The sequence below is a fragment of the Rhipicephalus microplus genome, chromosome X (genome assembly GCF_043290135.1).
Source record: "Rhipicephalus microplus isolate Deutch F79 chromosome X, USDA_Rmic, whole genome shotgun sequence".
NCBI classification, from domain to species: Eukaryota; Metazoa; Arthropoda; class Arachnida; order Ixodida; family Ixodidae; genus Rhipicephalus; species Rhipicephalus microplus.
The window spans coordinates 59,867,201-59,884,227 of record NC_134710.1 but is presented as its reverse complement, the minus strand read 5'-3'; the positions used below and the strand labels follow the sequence as shown (position 1 = coordinate 59,884,227).

The 17,027-nt window shown below is 41.6% G+C and overlaps 2 protein-coding genes across 2 annotated transcripts in view; one reads left to right on the top strand and one right to left on the bottom strand.

The window, feature by feature from the left end:
• Rab3GAP1 (RAB3 GTPase activating protein subunit 1) overlaps positions 1 to 9,439 on the bottom strand; it is a 358,494-nt gene extending 349,055 nt beyond the window's left edge. Inside the window, exons 1-4 of the mRNA XM_037427224.2 lie at positions 9,193 to 9,439; positions 8,770 to 8,822; positions 8,491 to 8,566; positions 4,131 to 4,260 (exon numbers count right to left, since the gene is read on the bottom strand). Coding sequence (XP_037283121.2) covers positions 4,131 to 4,260; positions 8,491 to 8,566; positions 8,770 to 8,822; positions 9,193 to 9,219 — 286 coding nt within the window. The 5' untranslated portion in view covers positions 9,220 to 9,439. The remainder of the gene's footprint in view (positions 1 to 4,130; positions 4,261 to 8,490; positions 8,567 to 8,769; positions 8,823 to 9,192) is intronic.
• Positions 9,440 to 9,463: 24 nt separating this feature from the next.
• On the top strand, positions 9,464 to 12,763 carry LOC119176092 (RNA 5'-monophosphate methyltransferase). Its single transcript, XM_037427221.2, has 2 exons — positions 9,464 to 9,675; positions 11,195 to 12,763. Exons 1-2 carry the CDS (start codon positions 9,490 to 9,492, stop codon positions 11,738 to 11,740), a joined length of 732 nt encoding a protein of 243 aa, XP_037283118.1. The 5' UTR covers positions 9,464 to 9,489; the 3' UTR covers positions 11,741 to 12,763.
• Positions 12,764 to 17,027: the final 4,264 nt, after the last annotated feature.

The window sequence follows — 17,027 nt, the reverse complement described above, 5'->3', positions numbered from 1 at the left end:
TTCGGTGAAATTTACAACAGCGAGCTACAATTTCGCCATATATATAATTATTGTAGCACATCGCAAGGGAACCGTCAAAACTCATCGGCCGGATGGTGAAACCTAAACTTCCGAAATCGACCAGGCATGAGTTGCAGCGCGGACGCAGAGAACGAAAGGAACTGTTGGCACAACAGGCCCTCGCACACCTCCGATGCAGAAAGTCGTCCCTGCCGTGATGCGAGCGTGCATTCTCAGGATTTTGTGGCGGAAGAGATTGGGAGATAGGGGGAGGCAACACTCGAGCAGTTCCGACTACCCGTCAACAGGTATGTGTTTGGGTACGGTATTCTAGGGACCCTAGTTTGAGGGGAAGTCCTCGGAAGACAGGACTTCGCACTCGCAGCCCGTTTAACTGCTCACGTCTGTTCGGTGAGGTGCGCACCTAGCCAAAGCATCGAAATGTTCAAAGGTGCGCGCGCCCGTGAGCTGGCTTGGGCGGGTCGGGTAGCGCTAAATATGCGAGTAAATATCTTTTTTCGGAAAGCTGGAAAAATATTAGGGGTGTGCAAATTATGCGAGTGTAAATTATGCGTGTAAATATGGTAATTAATACGAACCTAAACCAAACAATTTGTATGGGCTAACTATTCTAAGAATTCTCATATTAGAATTTTTCTTATTCATTAAAATGTTTTATTCGCCCTTTCTTGATAGTTATTTGCATTCTACAGCTAATGTGGAGTAATATGAGACATTAATGGCTTGAAATATAAAAGTGTGAGGGCATAAATAGTTTGTCCATAACGAACTATAGTTTACACATTGTCATGGCACAAAATGAAAGCTGTGCAACTTACTATAAAGCTAATGAAAACTGTGCAACTTACTATAAAACTAATTAAATGCAGGGGACGTTACGTGGAGAAGCACCGTGGCTGATCTTGGCAGTGATGGTCGTTGAGATACATGTACCGACACTGAACCAGAAATGGCGGCATGCGCGCAAGTTTCGGTGGACGGACTGGGAGGAGTTTCCGTCCAAAAGAGTGGTGCAGCAGTCGAGTGACGATCACATCACTGACATCGGAGAGTGGATGCAGTTACTGAACACGTATGTCAGATGTGCAACTAGGATAATAACCACTGATGTCTAAACCGATAGAATGGACAGCAGTCTGGTGCACTTGATTGAGGCTAAGGTGCCAATCCTGAATCACTGCAAAGGCCAGCGCCTCAACCGTAAGTTCAGAAAGAAGGTTTCCAAGCTAAACAAAGCCACGATGCACCCTGTGTAAGCAAAAATGGGATGAGCTTTGTAATTCATTTGAGGGTCAGTTACACAACGGAAAAACATGGGAGATGCTCAGACACCTTCTTGACAGTGCAAAGATCAAAATGCATCGGAGGCAATGCCTCCCCAGGCTTCTCTACACAAGCGTGTGAGAGGTAAGAGAGCAGGCAGTCATCGCTAGGCCGATTCATAAGTATTTTCCATTGGGTCCAGCTGTCACACATGCAGATTATTGCGGTGCAGCAAACACAGCACTGGACGAAGAGCTCACCAAGGGAAAAATAACAGCAGCACTTCACTTCCTCAACAAACGCTCGGTGCCTGGGCCGGATAGTGTTACCGATAAAGCACTTAGGAACTTTGACGAAAACTCATTCGTTAGACACTCCTAATAACACTCCTAATAACCAAGCCTGACCAAACCCTGTCTCGATACTCCTTGACCTATCTGCTTAACCTCGTGTGTAGGAAAGGTAATGGAGCACACCGTCCTCAACCGAGTCAACAAATACCTCGAGTATGCAGGAGCATACCTACACATCATTGTCAGATTCTGGGCACAACTGTCGACACAGGATGCAATGCTCCAGCTCAAGCATCAGGTGCTCGATAACAAGTCTCGCAGCACCAAGGCGATCCTGGGCCTGGACCTAGAGAGTGGTTTCGACAGTGTCAGCCATTCCACCATTCTGCAACAGATCTCCGAGCTCGACCTCGGTGAGAGAATTTACAACTATGTTCGAGATTTCTTCAGTGGAAGAAAAGCCATCCTTCTAGCGGGCGACATAGCAAGCGACGAACAGGAGCTCGGCAGCAGCGCGACCCCGCAAGGCTCGGTAATTTCTACAATGCTATTTAATTTGATCATGATTGGCCTTGCCAAATGGCTCCAAACAATGAATAATGTGAATCACACAATACATGCAATTGGCATCACAATCTGGTTTTTCAGGGGTAGTGATCGGCAGATTGAGACGGCCCTACAGGATGCCATGAGGTTGTTGAAGAGTATCTGGCTGGCACCGGTCTCCAATGTTCTCCCAAATGTCAAAACTCTTGCTGTACTGGCCTACCCTTAAGGGAAGGCCGGCCACCCAAGAGTTTCGTTAAAACATGAGTAAATGAACAGGTTCAATTGCACACCAAAGACAGGGGCACCATCCCTATTGTCAAACACATTGGAGTCCTTGGAATGATTATCAAATCCAGCGGAGTAAATGATGAAACTGTAAACAAGCTCACGCACAAGGTCGCCAATGCCGTCAGACTTATCAAAAAAGTTACAAACATAGGTGGCTTGAAGAAGGACAGCATCATTAGGCTGATACACTACTTTGTCATTTGTCACATCGCATACTTAGCATCCATGCACAACTGGTGTAAAGGCGAAAAGAATAAGATTAATATCATCATTTGCAAAGCATACAAAGTCGCCCTCGGCTTACCAGAATCGACTAGCACTGAGAGGTTACTCCAACTGGGGAATCATAACAATTTTGATGAAATAGCAGAAGCACAGAGAATCTCACACCCCAAAAGGCTTACTCTCACCAGCACAGGAAGGCATAAGTATATTACAAGAGTTGGGCATCATATATCACCGACAGCATGGTGAAAAATTGGACATACCTAAGCAAATAAGGGAGAAAATAGACATACCCCGATCCCAAGAAACATGCACCAGATTTACAACCCAGGTCGCAGAAACGCCAGAGCTACACTTCTACTGAAAGCGTATTGCAACGATAAGAACACCCTTTTCACTGAGGCCATGCGCTAACCGGGCAGAAGAGGATTCGCTATCGTCGTGATTCACACAGACAAAACGACAATGCACGCCGCTAGTGTCAAGACCCGACACCCAGAGATAGCTGAAGAAATGGCCATTTCTCTGGCCATAACTGACAACGAAACTCAAACTGTGCTCAATGACTCGCGCTCCCCATTACAGAATATCACTAAAAGTAGAATTTCAACTGAAGCTTTTTGCGTACTGGTGCATGCCAGCCAGACTTCCCACATTACGTTAATTTGGATCCCCGTCCATATGGGCGAAGTCTGCCTGCACTTCCCTAACCTTAACGAGGTAGTCACTCTGCCACACGCGATGTAACAGCCCCTTGCAGTAGACGATGGCCTTGTTGAAGAGTATGGGGACCGGGATCAACTTGCGGGATACAATGAACTGACCAAGGTGTTCTACTTGGCCCTGTGATACTATCCTCCGCCTCAAGGCAATTTATGCAGAGCCCAAGCAGTTACCTGGTGACAGCTGCAAACGAACACTGCTCCTAATCCGTTGCTATATCCCCGAATATACCCTGACATTTATAGCACCAACATTTGTAAGGTCTGCCAAAAAGACACAGCTACGCTAAAACACATGCTCTGGGAATGCGAGGCTAAAGCGAAATGTACAAGTCCCAATGTTCTTTCGGCAAGGTGGGAAGCCACTCTACGTAGCTCCAAGCTCGCCGACCAACTCTAGAGAGTCCAGCAAGCCCGTGAAGCGAGGGAGAGGCAAGGCCTTAACGTCCCGACATGGGAGACCTTAGCCCAGGTCATTAATCTGCCGGACAATTGATAAAGTTTTTCCATCTATCCATCTATTGAAATAAGCATAAAAGCCTATATATAGTCAAAACATTTCATCACCCTAGGCTACAGATTAACAATACTTTTTTTTTCTAATTGCATCTCGTCATAACGATGTACACTGCATCATATGCAGATAATTAATCTGTTAACTCAATGCTCTATTAAACACCATGATGAAAATTTTACACAGATGCTTTTATACATCAGCTGTTTTTTCATTGGTACCCCAGAATTAAGACTTGCCACAAGCATTTCTTACCTTCAAGATGTTGACTTCCCTCTAAGCTTCTTGAAGCTTCTTCTAAGTAATGCCTCGTGATTTTGAATGCAAAGCTGGCAAACTTTATGCCCTCGGAGCAGGTCTTCCAGTTGGTGCCTGAAAGCTCACCCTAAACAATGCACAAACACACAAAAGAAAAAATCATTAACTGGGGTCTAGTCAGAAGCATAGAAGTGCTTGTTGATCACTGTGCACAAACTCAGTGATCATTTGGCAAATCAACTAGTATTATATTTATCTATAAACTGAGCCTTCATATCTTACTTTTACTAGGTAAATCATTCTTTAACACTATTAATACTATGTCGAGGCATTACTTGGCGTATGTAACATACAAGACAAATGACACAGCATAATGAAAGAGGGAACCTAGCATAATGAAAGAGGGAACCTAAGTCAATTTGAAACATAGATCCTCAAGTTTCAAAAACTGCTTGAACTTTGAGTACCTGTCAGGATCCCTAATAGGATATATGCAGCACATCATAGTTCTAGATAGCATTCCATGACAACACTGCCATGTTACACAGAGCTGTTTGTTATTGAGCCAACTGAGAGATCAGGACAGCATGTCACCAAACAAAGGGTCAGGAGCCCATTTCACAAGACAGAACTCTGCTGTGAGAGCAAGTTCGTCCCGTAATTCATGTTGAAGAGATTTCTAAGTACACAGGAACACCCAAGAGATTACAGACAGGTTACATTATTGTCAAGAAAGAAATCAGGCAGCTCAAAACACAGACCCGTTAGTTACATTTACCAGTCACTACATGCAAGAAGAGGGGATGCGAGTCGAAAAACACAACTTTTTCCTGACATAACATATTCATAATTTTTCTTTTCTTTGACAAGTATAGTTACTCTACTTTCACAACAAAAAAACTGAAGATTGTAATTGACTAATTTATATGTGGAGTTTAACGTCCCCAAACCACCATATGATTATGAGAAACGCCATAGTGAAGGGCTCCGAAAATTTCGACCACCTGGGGTTCTTTAAAGTGCATGAAGATTGTAATTAAAGAACTTGAATCAGGTTGAAATCACTTTTGAAGAGCACAAAAAGGCTACTAAAACTAAAAAGAGCTCGTCGACTAGAGTCCCCTGGAAATTGTCACCTAGTTGCTTGCCATTGCATTTTGCATGAGGAGTTCACTAAAGCTACGCACTCAAAATCACAATGATTTTCAAGCTCTCATGATGGAAAAAGTCATTTTAAAAATACATTTTTTCTGTATAGATGAGCTTTGACTTATACCTCTAAAATGTATTCTTCTCAAGACCCATTTTCAGGCAACTTCTCGAGTTTGAACATTAGATCTTCGGTAGTTGTGATAGCCTGATCAGGATGAAATTTTGCCCACATATGCCTTAACATTTGGAGAGTGAAAGTATCTCCTCTAAACCTTGATATTGCCAGTACATTTATTATGACCGCACAATATGGAATTAATACGGGCTGGCAATTCCAAGAATTTTAACATAATTTTTCTTGTCCATTAAAATGTCTTATACACACCTTATTAATAGTTATTTGCCTTCTACTCTTAACGCAGAGAAATATGAGCCATTTATGGCTCAGTATCATAAATATTTGGTGGCAAAAAAAGTTTGTCCAATATGTATTATACTTTACAAATAGTCATAGCATAAAATGAGAACTTTGCAACTTAGTATGAAACTAATTACATATTTGAAATTGGCATAATTGCCTATATATACAGCAAAAAACTTCATTGCCCAAGGTTACAGATTCAAGCAACTCTTTTTTTGAATAGCATCTCCCCTTAATTAAAAATTATGCAACAATCACCCTACACACAGATACACTGCATGTCAAGGCCACCAGCAAAGCAAGGTTGGCAGCAGTGATTTTTTTGTAAACATATTCTCAAGCTTTAAAGTGGCAAAACTACAAATTAATCAAATCAGAGGAAGGTAATCAACTAGTACAATTTGAATACACATTTCAACTGCCACAAAGTACACACTTAAGCGCATTTTCCCACAATTTTTTAGACAAACCAACCAGCGCAGCTGCTTTTAGAAGTGCTTTAAAAATAAAGGTGATATTCTGCTTCAAGTAAAATATACAAAAATGAGCATCTTGCTGGCCTCCCAGAAGTTAGTCGCCTATTTACTTCGCATTGTTATGTGTATTGAACGTAAAGGATAAACTTTTGGTGCTTTTGTACAGGACTTTCATAGCTTGCAGCACTAGTTCATCTGCTTCCCAGAAATTCTTTGTGCAGCTTCTTCCTTTATCAGCACAGGAGGCTACAGTAAAATAACACATCTATGCATCTGGCCATCAAGACCAATGCCAAGAAATCAAAACGCACTATTTTGAAAGTACCTTTTTTTGCCCTAATGAATGCAAAATGGACTAGCAATGACGACTTAAAGAGGGTGATTACCCTTCTTAAAGGCGCAAGAATAGTTAAAGCAATACCAGTGGTGCATGCATACTGCTATGAAAGCTAGAACTGGTGATCATTAAAAGGCTTTCATAATGGCCCCCACAAGGCTCACTTCAATACTTTTAGTTATTTGTAACAAGCTTCAAGAAATGTTACTATGATAATATTGTTTAAAACTTTAGACCATGGTCTCTAAGGTTAAGGCAGCAGAAGCTTTCTTTTGCAACATTTATCAGCACAAGCAAGCAATACAGACGTCCTCACTTCTGTCATATTTAAGTCATAACAACATCACCCCTTCCTTGTAATGGTCCTTATATACATATTTCACATTTTCTCACTTCCCTTTTTTTGTCTACCATGATGTGAGGCAAACATTTAGAGATTGTTAGCACAGCCTGCATTGCAGCGGAGTTACCAAGCTACAGTCACTCTACTGTAGGCATCATATACATGGGGGCACTGGCGTCTGTAAGGAGGTGCCCCCCAAAAGGGGCACTTGCCCCCCTCCCGAAACACAATGCAACATGGGTTTGCATTTGCTAAGACAAAACCCTGCCAATGCCTATGACGATTCTTATGATGCCATCTAAGCAGCTTCAATGGAAACAGCGTATAGGCCCATATTTGTATTTTCGGCTTTCTTTTCTGCGGCATACAGTGGTGTAATACTTCACAGACACAATGACAACCTTGCTATCTACACACCACTATTTTTCCTTCATAAAATCAAACCTGACGGATGGCATCATTCACAAGAAAAATTAAATAAATGTAAAATCAGAACCAAGTTAATGAAACATTCTTCTCGTTGAACAGGTGTTGGCAATATCAAAAGGGGACTTCATAACATCCTCTCTAACCCACTGCGAGCCTCTTTAGAACTGCCATGCATTCTGGCCTCCATAACTGGCATTTCTCTATTTTCCCTTTTAGCTTTGCTATCACACAAGTGACACACACATTGTGTATTAAATGCACAGTCAAGTGCAAAATATAATGACACCTAGAATTAACCAAGAATTTGCCTGCAACTTAGGCATTCAAACTGCAATTTAAGTGAGATGTGCTATCATCATGAATGGGAGTATCCATAACAAAATTTGATCAGACGGGGTATGTATTGACTGCAACGAAATTCGGCTTCTTACGGTTCAGTGCTCCAAAACTCACGCAGTTAGACAGGGAGGATGGTGAGATGCATAAATTTTACCCCACCCTTCAACCAATGAGAACTGGTTGACTGATGTTAGTTTTTGAAAACAATTAACCAACATCAAAGGTTGCTTACCTCCCAGCAAGACATTTCATTCTTAATTGAACTCTGAAAGGCTGCACAACCCCCTACATTTCAATCTTAAAGAAAGCCTTAACTTCAAGCCATGAGTTCACCCTGAAGTAGAGTGATCCTTAATTATGGCATTCACATGGCAACTGTAGTCTGCCACACCACTACTTTTTTGCGCTGTTTTACAATGTGCACATATAACAATGCAAACAAAAAAAAGTGGTCTTAGGGATTGGTACTTAAACAGATCTAGATGTAGCTTTCTAGCAAAAATAGGTCATGTACGCTGTATTTTCTTAGACAGTAGCTCTGTAACTTGCACACACCTCAAAGGATGTTTCAAAAAAAGTTGAAATTGAGGCTTGCCAGCAAGGCATTGTCGAAAATAGCACTTGTTGAACAAAGACCCAAAACAAGGCACACGACAAAGGTGCAAAGCATCACAAAAGCATGTACAAAGATTACAGACACATACTTTAAGTGAAACGTTTTTGTGCCATGGAGCTATTCACTCTATGTGGCCATGATTTCTATACAGCGACAGAACAGCCACAACGACACAACATATCAACTCCATTGCTGCAGCTCGTAACTAACGAAATGGACACTGTCTATACTGCCCCACAGTTACCTCTTTCAATGGCTCTAGGGTCCTTAATGTTGTGAGTTTCCATTCATGAATTACTGCTTCCACTGAAGCAATAAACCTGCAAATGAAAGAATTCAAAGCTTATGTAATGAAGCCTACAATGGACGCTGTCATTTATGCGTAAACATACAGACAATAAATAACACCAAATTTAAACAAAGGCAGTATCCTTTCAGAAACAAAACGACAAATATCACCATTTTTATTTTCTTTAATTCTTACCAGTGAAGATCTTAACAGTAATATAACACCGAAACGTACCTTTCCCATTCCGTCGATGTTGTAAAATCCGTGATCTCATACAAGTCGGGGTCCTTCAAAGAAATATGCATATTAGTAATACAGCTCCTACATTTTGCTTCCACTCTCTGCATGCTAGAGTAGTAGCTTACTGCTCAAATGTTTGCCTGCACCTGTCATTACCTCATATTGTCACTCTATTGCATTGCGACGGGTGTTCACCAGGAGTAACTAGATAAATTGTAAAACGCGCCAGTGATTTTTTTTTTTACTTCATTCTAGGCACAGCGAAGACACAAGTGGCACGTGAGGTAGAAACTTGTTAATAAATACCTGAACTAAACAATTCACTCAAGACGGTTCCTGCGGAGCACACATAGATCCAACAGTGTCACGCAAGTTTAGTGGCTGAAATGCAAAACGCATGCAAACCACGAAACGCACCTCGTCGAACAGGCCGTCGTCTTCCATGCCGTAAACGTCTCGAAGAAACCGCTTCTGATTACTGCGGTCTGAGAAAGCGAAACGGAAAGAACGCTCAGGAAGCACAGCGTGAAGTCAAGGCAACATGAACAGAAATAAATATCGAATACTGCAACTCAAAAGTTCCTTCTTCGATAAGCGCAATACCAGTATCTCTTGCTGATCATATGTTGGTGCGCTGTTGTGTACGATGCCGACGATACGTCTTGTGCTCTACAGCGCTGCAGTTCCGGTTTACTGCTTCCGGTTTTTATTAACATGGCCGCGCCCACATCTGAGAAAGGCGGTTCGGGAAGCAGAGCAAAATATGGAAACTTTAACAACTACTACCAATTCAACAAACCGGAGGAGCGGCTAAAAATGCTACCAAAAGACTTGGTGACCTTTTGTAACCTGACCCAGCAGTCCCAAGTTGTTGCCCTCGACATTGGCTGCAACAGCGGGGTAAGATGCTCTCTCTTTAAAGAATCGAGCGTTAAGGCTACCAGTAAATAACTAAGAGTGTCATCGCACTGGCTAACCGTCGTCGCTAGTTTGTGTTCATTACCCACCTGAACAGCTCAAAAAAAAAAAAAAGTATGGCATCAGTTGCTGTTTGAATCGCTTGTGTGTCTGTGAAGCATGTGGGTTGCTAAAATTCTTCGCGTGGGCATATGACTAGGCTGTAGGTACGTTAAGCTTGCGTAGGCGCATCGAAGATGTTCTACTACAGTGTTTATTCCTTTTACTTCCGTAAACGCAAAACACTATAGTGAATCTCGCTTGGACCATGACGAGATTTACGAAAAAAAAAAAATCTTTGCGTTGATCGACTTATGTATGCACGCAATTTTCGAAAAAGAAGTGCCGGAGTGCCATAACAAAAGAGTGGTTTGCGTATGACGCATCTGCAAGGGCGAAAACCATAACCCAGGGCACTTGCGTTCGCAAAGCTCTGGATACCCCCTTCTAAAGCCATTTCCGTTGGCCAATTTAGAAATGTGTGGGTCCGTATTTTAAAGACAAGTTCAAAAATTTTGTTTGTGAAGTATGCATGTTAAGCATTAGCTGTTACATAATGAAATATACGTGTGCTCAACAGCAACTTAAATCGGAACAGTTGCATCTTTTGCGGGTGCATAAACTTGTAAAAACATTAATTGCAATCAGCTACTCTAGCTGCACTGACCGAATCATGCCGCTCTTTGTATTTTCATAGATTAAACCAATGGAGTAATTAATTGCCTGAGTCACATAAATGAAACAACATAAATGTAATGTAATAATGCAAGTGTAATGTTCTTTCAGGCCACTTTAACTTTCATTGCTCTTTGTTCTGTAAAAGGGTGAAAGAGTGATGAGTGTCATAAGTATTGTTACTCATCTAAGCGGGCAAAGGTGAATCCAAAAAATTCATACTGTTAGGAAACCGCCGAGAAAGGTTTAGTTAGTTAAAGGATATAGGTGTATTAAATAATTGAGCACGAAGTGTCCTTTCAGGTTTTTTCGTTTGTGTCCTACTCATCTGTCTCTCATTTGTGTGTACTTTCAAGTATTTTACCATGAATCTATACCACCTAGCCCACCTCTCTACCCTTCTGTAGTTTTTATACACAAACTTTATAGCTTTATGCATCAGACCAATAGTGAAAAAACCCCTGCCAACCAGCTGTGTAGCTTACACGAAATATGGGCAAATAACTGACCCTAAACGAATATTTCCAGTTAATGTATACCACTTGTTTAGTGTGTGTGCTGTTGTTTATGTCAATGTTGCTGTTTATGTGCTGTTGTTTATGTCAATGTTGCTGTTTAATCTAGCATGTCATAACAGTTTACTGAACCTGTGAGCATTCTGCTCAGATAATAGTACATGTAGTGAAACTGTCAAACACTGTTTATTGTTTGAAGCAAACTTGTTTTTTGGCAACACAACACATTGAGGGAGTGTGCCGATTGAAGCCTTTTTATTGGTTCTTTGCAGGAGCTAACAACTCATCTGTACCGAAACTTGGCTTCATCAAGATTGGCTGACGTGAAAATGCTTGCCATCGACATTGACAGTTCATTAATTGAATGTGCCAAGAAGAATTGTTCATGTCCTGAAGCAATAGAATATGTGTGTTTGGATATAACAAATAATGACAGTACAGAGTCACTGATATCTTATTTGAGAAAAGTGGGCAAGGATGCTTTTGACATTACGTTTTGTTTCTCGGTGACCATGTGGATACATCTAAACCATGGTGACCGTGGATTGAAACAGTTTCTTGAAACTGTCAGTAAAAATACGCATTTCCTGCTTGTAGAGGCTCAGCTTTGGAAATGCTACAGAAGTGCTTCAAGGCGCATGAGACGTGGCAATGAAACTGAGTTCCAAAATCTTGACACACTCAGCATGAATGTCAATGTAGAAGACAACATCCATGACTTTCTGCAAGGCAGGTGTGGCTTGGAGGTGGTTGAATGCTTTGGACAAACACAATGGGGCAGAAAGGTGACCTTATACCAGAGAAAAAAAGCTGTGTGATCTGAAATGTATATACTACCACGCACATTGTGCATTTATGGAATTGACTTTCCACAATCATTCCAAAATAGTTCATGTTTGTACACCAGCATTTACTGTAAGTTACCTTGTTCAAACATAGAGCCTCCTTGTGCACATGATGCGGACATCCCACTTTAGTCTACAAATCAATTTTGTTATATTCAAAGCAGCTCTTTGACTAGCCTATGTAACGCTGTCCCTCCGTCTGCACCGCGCTCCCCTAGCTGCAGGTGTTGGGGCTGTGCCAAGTAGGCTTTCTCTCGCAGTGCGCACGCATTGACGTCACTCTCTTCCTTGACTGTCACCACTCCCGGCGTGTCATTTCTCTCTCTTCACCCTCTCCTCCACTCGCAACGTTGGAGCGCACATGGAGTGGAAACACTCTTTCGGCTCGTTTATCTGCCATGAAACTCGTACGAAACTCAACCCGCCTCCTCTGTCTTTGCGTTTCAGAGAAACGTTTACTTGAGTAAAGGCTACACCTAGTTTCGTATTAAACCATTTTTCCAGCACCCGCATCGACGTCTGTTTCAGTTGGGTCAGCAGCGTGCGCATCGCTGCTGCTTCACATCTCATTATGGTTCCCTTCGGGGAGATGGTCCATACTTTTTTTATATTTACAATGCATTGTGCTTTTGCTGATTGACATTTTGTATTGCATGTACAGTAGCTCTTTACAAAGAACTGGAGTAACTCTTATTGTCAAACTATACTTGTAAACCACACCTGTGATGCAACATGTGCCAGCTTGTGCTTGCCCTACTGCATTTAGATTTGTTGTGATACATCATATATCACTGTGGCGCCCTGTAATTGCAAAGTAACAGATGCTCATAGTCGTATTTAATATTTTCATTTCATGAAACTAAGTCAACCAGCTGTGAGCAACTGTGAAATTGTCGCAGTAATTTATGCAGGTTGAGATGCAATTTTTTTTACCTACTGTTGAATGTACACATTTGTGCTGACCTAAAATAAAGAAAATTGACAATTTTTGCATTATATTATGATTATCATTCCTTAAAATTCCCCTAAACCACCCAAAGCGCTAAATTTAATTTTGTTGCAGTAGTGCACGAGTCTTCTACAAACATGCAGCCTCCAGAATCTTTTTATACGGTACCGTAATAGCGGAGCTAGATGTGTGTGATGATCCAAAAGTGACCTGCCCCCGCTTTTGGATCATGATACCACTCGTCTGTCCTCCTGGCTGAGTGTGCCTTCCTGCTCATGTACCTATGAGCACACAAACAGGTTCTTTTTGTGGATGGCGTGACCAGATGCAAATCTTGATGTCACAGCCAACACTGGGGATTAGCAAAAGACTCGGAGAGAAGAAGAGGTAAATTGTGGTGCACCCACAGCTCGCTGCACTGCCACGTTTGAAACTTTTCATTGTGACAGCATACTGAACTCAATGTGCACATTTACTTCAAATGTTAAAAACAATCATCAGTGGCACTGACAATATTGTATCGCTTCATGTAATTTATTAGTTAGCCAGTGACTCAGAACTAATGGTCTCAAGCATCAAGTCCACAAGAATGCTAAAAATAGTCCATAATTCATGTCAAGTGCAGTGCACTCTTTAGTGTACATGAGGAATATTTGCTATGGCACATTGCTGAGCTAGTTGGTTTGGATTCGTAATTCATATGGTGTAGCGCATCACGGCAGGGACAGAGGGGACACGCACACACAGCACTAACTTGCAACTAATAGTTTTATTTGTGATCACATGCTATTTACACAATAACAGTAGATTGATAAAACTGAGGGAACAACTGTAAAGATACAGCACAGAGCACGCATGTGTCATCACTAATCGCAACAATCTGCACCCACTTACATCGAACAATGACTCCAGATACCTTTTTCTTGGCCGACAAAGCTAAGGAAGGCACACTCGCACTTTTCTTTTTTCTGTCTGTTTCGTGTGCTTCAGTTATTTCGCATGTAGTTCTGCCACGGGCCTTACATACTAGATTATGGGTGTTTTCAAACATTGGGATGCAACCACAGCTCTGAGAGTGAATGCCCAAATGATTATATACAGCTTTTTCTACGTTGTACAGGTTTTCTCCACGTCTTTGGTTATTGCACCTTCCAGTTTGGCCTTTGTACACGTGTTCACACAGCCCTGCATATGTGTGTCCTCTGTCCCTGTCATGATGCACTACATGACACGATATGAACTATGGGAAGGAAATGGTTACGTAGTGGATCTTGAAAATGGCGGTCACATCATATAACACACCACTTCTGTGCACACCGGTCTGTCATGGATTTGCAGTATTTGAAGGCTAAAGAACTCCAGAGTTATCAGGCATAACGCCAGGATATTTTACTTTGGGGGAGGGGGGGGGGGGGGGGAGTTGTCCTTTTGCACCCTCTGCTGGCGATGCCTCTGAGTGTCACTCAAAGCTGGCCTTCCACTTCCAAACCGACCTTCCCAGGAAAGCCTTTCGTGTGCACTTCACTTCCAACCGTCTAAGCTTTCTGTTCTGGTGTTGCATCTCTGGGAATATGATGGATCGCAACACTTCAGCAGACTCTGCTTTCAATGGCACAGTCATAGTGTAGACACACGCAATATGTCACATCACATCACTCCAGCATCTCTGTAATAACCAGCCTCCTGTTATATGAAAAGCCGCACTTTACTTGGCACAGATAGTACATTTGTTCTATCAAGGATACATAAAAGTGTTATCTGTATTAAAATGTGAATATTTGTATGAATATATAGTCATGCTATTCAATTCAAGAATTTTCTATTCAAGGCTGTTGATAATTATTTTAGGATAGCAATGCTTACTGGAGCTTGAGCCAGAAAAACAGATATGAAAACTGTTCAGAATGATTAATCTGCAGCATAATTGCAGTTGTGCAGTACGAGCTGTTCACAGAGGTGAAGCCATGTGGTGGCACACTGGGCATGTGCCCCTGCCAAAATTTCTTCGTGCAATGAGACGCAAAGCACAAAATGGCGCTCAACTGCATTTACCTCTCTGGTCCCCACTTCAGATCACTAATGTGCCCTCACCAAAACAAATTTCTTCCTCCGTTGCTGGATGTTAATTAACAAATGACCATGAATACATGATGGCTGTAGGGTAAAGATTGCATGATGATTGCCACAATATGATGCTTTAAAAATTATGATGGCAGAGTGAATCAAAGATTTTACAGAATGATAACCGTGGCAGCATTGATGTGTCAAAGCTCATGTGTATATTAAGTACATCACCTGCTACACTAGGCTCTCCCTGTTTGCCTGATAAGTGTCCAGTTCAGATTTTTCTCTATGTCCAGTATCAGCTGATCTTAAAAAACTGCACTATAATATTTCCATTCCTAAACATACGATGAGCTATCAACCAACATAAGCATGCAGCAGTTAGCTAGCTGAAGCTGCACGAAACCTGGGAGAGTAGACAAAGAAAGCCTTGCTTTAATTGTGCTGGGAAAAGGCTTTCATTGGCACAGGTGTGATGAACTAAAAACTTTGAAGAAACAGTCCATCATACCATAACCGACTGTCAGTAAGCTATGTATAAAATGAGAAATGTCCAATAGGTGACAACAGATTTTGTATGAATGTGAAATGTTTTACAGTGGGTGTTTCTTTGCTCACCCACTGTCAATCACAGTACTGTGATCATGTTCAGAAATAGTCTATTATCTCCTCATTCAGTATATGAAAGCCCTGAGGCCTCAAGAACTTCAGGTTTTTATGTATGACAATATTAATTGGGGAAGTACTAAGGTTACCTCTTTTTAGCTTATGGATCATGCATTGGCTGATCTCATCTCCCCTAATAGACACAGTCACCATGTTGTAGAGAATAAAAACATCACAAGAGTCGAGTGATGCTTCAATCTCACTTCAGGAAACTTAATGGAGTTGAGGGATAACCACTGTGATGCCTGACATTTCAGTGCAGAATGTTTCTTTGGTAATAAATTCACAACACATAATAATAAAGCATCTATTCTGTCATGCACTTCACTGCCCTCTCCTCATCAAAAGTAGCTCTGGAATATTAGTAGGCAAATAATAATTAACTATAATGGCACTTGAATGCATCAATAAAACACATTGATTTTCTCGAAAACAATGTTCCTGATGGGCTCAAAATAAGATGACAGTGGGCATCCACAGAGAGGCGATAAGCAACATTATGATCACTGTGACATTTCCAGTTGCCGGGTGAACGTGGTTGGTGATCATGTAGAATCATGTGTACACTGCTAAACACAAGGGGTGACTGTCCCGCACAAAACTGAGCACATATGCTTATCAAGATTGCTTAAACATGCTTTGCCACATCACACAAAGTGTCTGCAGTTCTATAAAGCAGAATGCTGTATAACAGAACCCATTGTAATAGATAAGGAGATAATGGGATAGTTCCAAAGTAACCCTTGAACACTGAAATGACCCTTTTGACAGAGTGCATAAAAAAAAATAATGAAACGTTTAGTGATAATGTTCCACCCACAGAGCAGTTCCCTGCTTTTAACTTTACCTACATGGCAAAACAAGCTACAATATGAGCACTTTTTATAGAATGTCACAATCTTGACCTAAATGTCACAGGGCTCTTTTTGTGCCATGTAGTTGCCACACCATGAGCTACCACAATTAGAAGTCTAGTCTCATCTTGGCATTAATGCTTCTTTCTTTTTTTTTTCTTGACTCGTGGTAGCAATGATGCATATTGAACATTAAAATGAATGACATGATTGAAGTATCTAAGTTTGAAATTGTGGCACAGTACTCAGGAGGTTGTGTTCTCAAGATTGAAAGAAGTTCTGACAAAGTTTCTTTTTTTTTCTCCCCCCACCCCTCCTTCCTTCAGGGACCCAGCAACACTTTTTTAGCATGGTCAAAAAATGCTCCCAATTGGTAGTCGGTGCTCCTGAGATTATGTAAGCCAAACATTATAGGACAGCAGGCACCCTAAAACGTATCATTAATTTTCAAAGCTCCCTTTTCTTTCCATGCCAAATACATAAATTTATGGCCATTGGCTAATCTGAGCATCATGAGCTGCGTAGTTACTAAGGCCGCGCCACATGCCCGCTGTGCATTTGCGATCACACCAAAAGTAAGAGGCGCTCTCGAAGAAAAAGAAAAAAAGGGCTCAAGGTCACAATGTGCATGTGACGTTTTTCGCTGTGCCATTCCACCCTACATAGCATCCAACAAGCTTGTTGGGATGAGAGAACACGGACAGCAGTTACAGGGCACGACAAACCT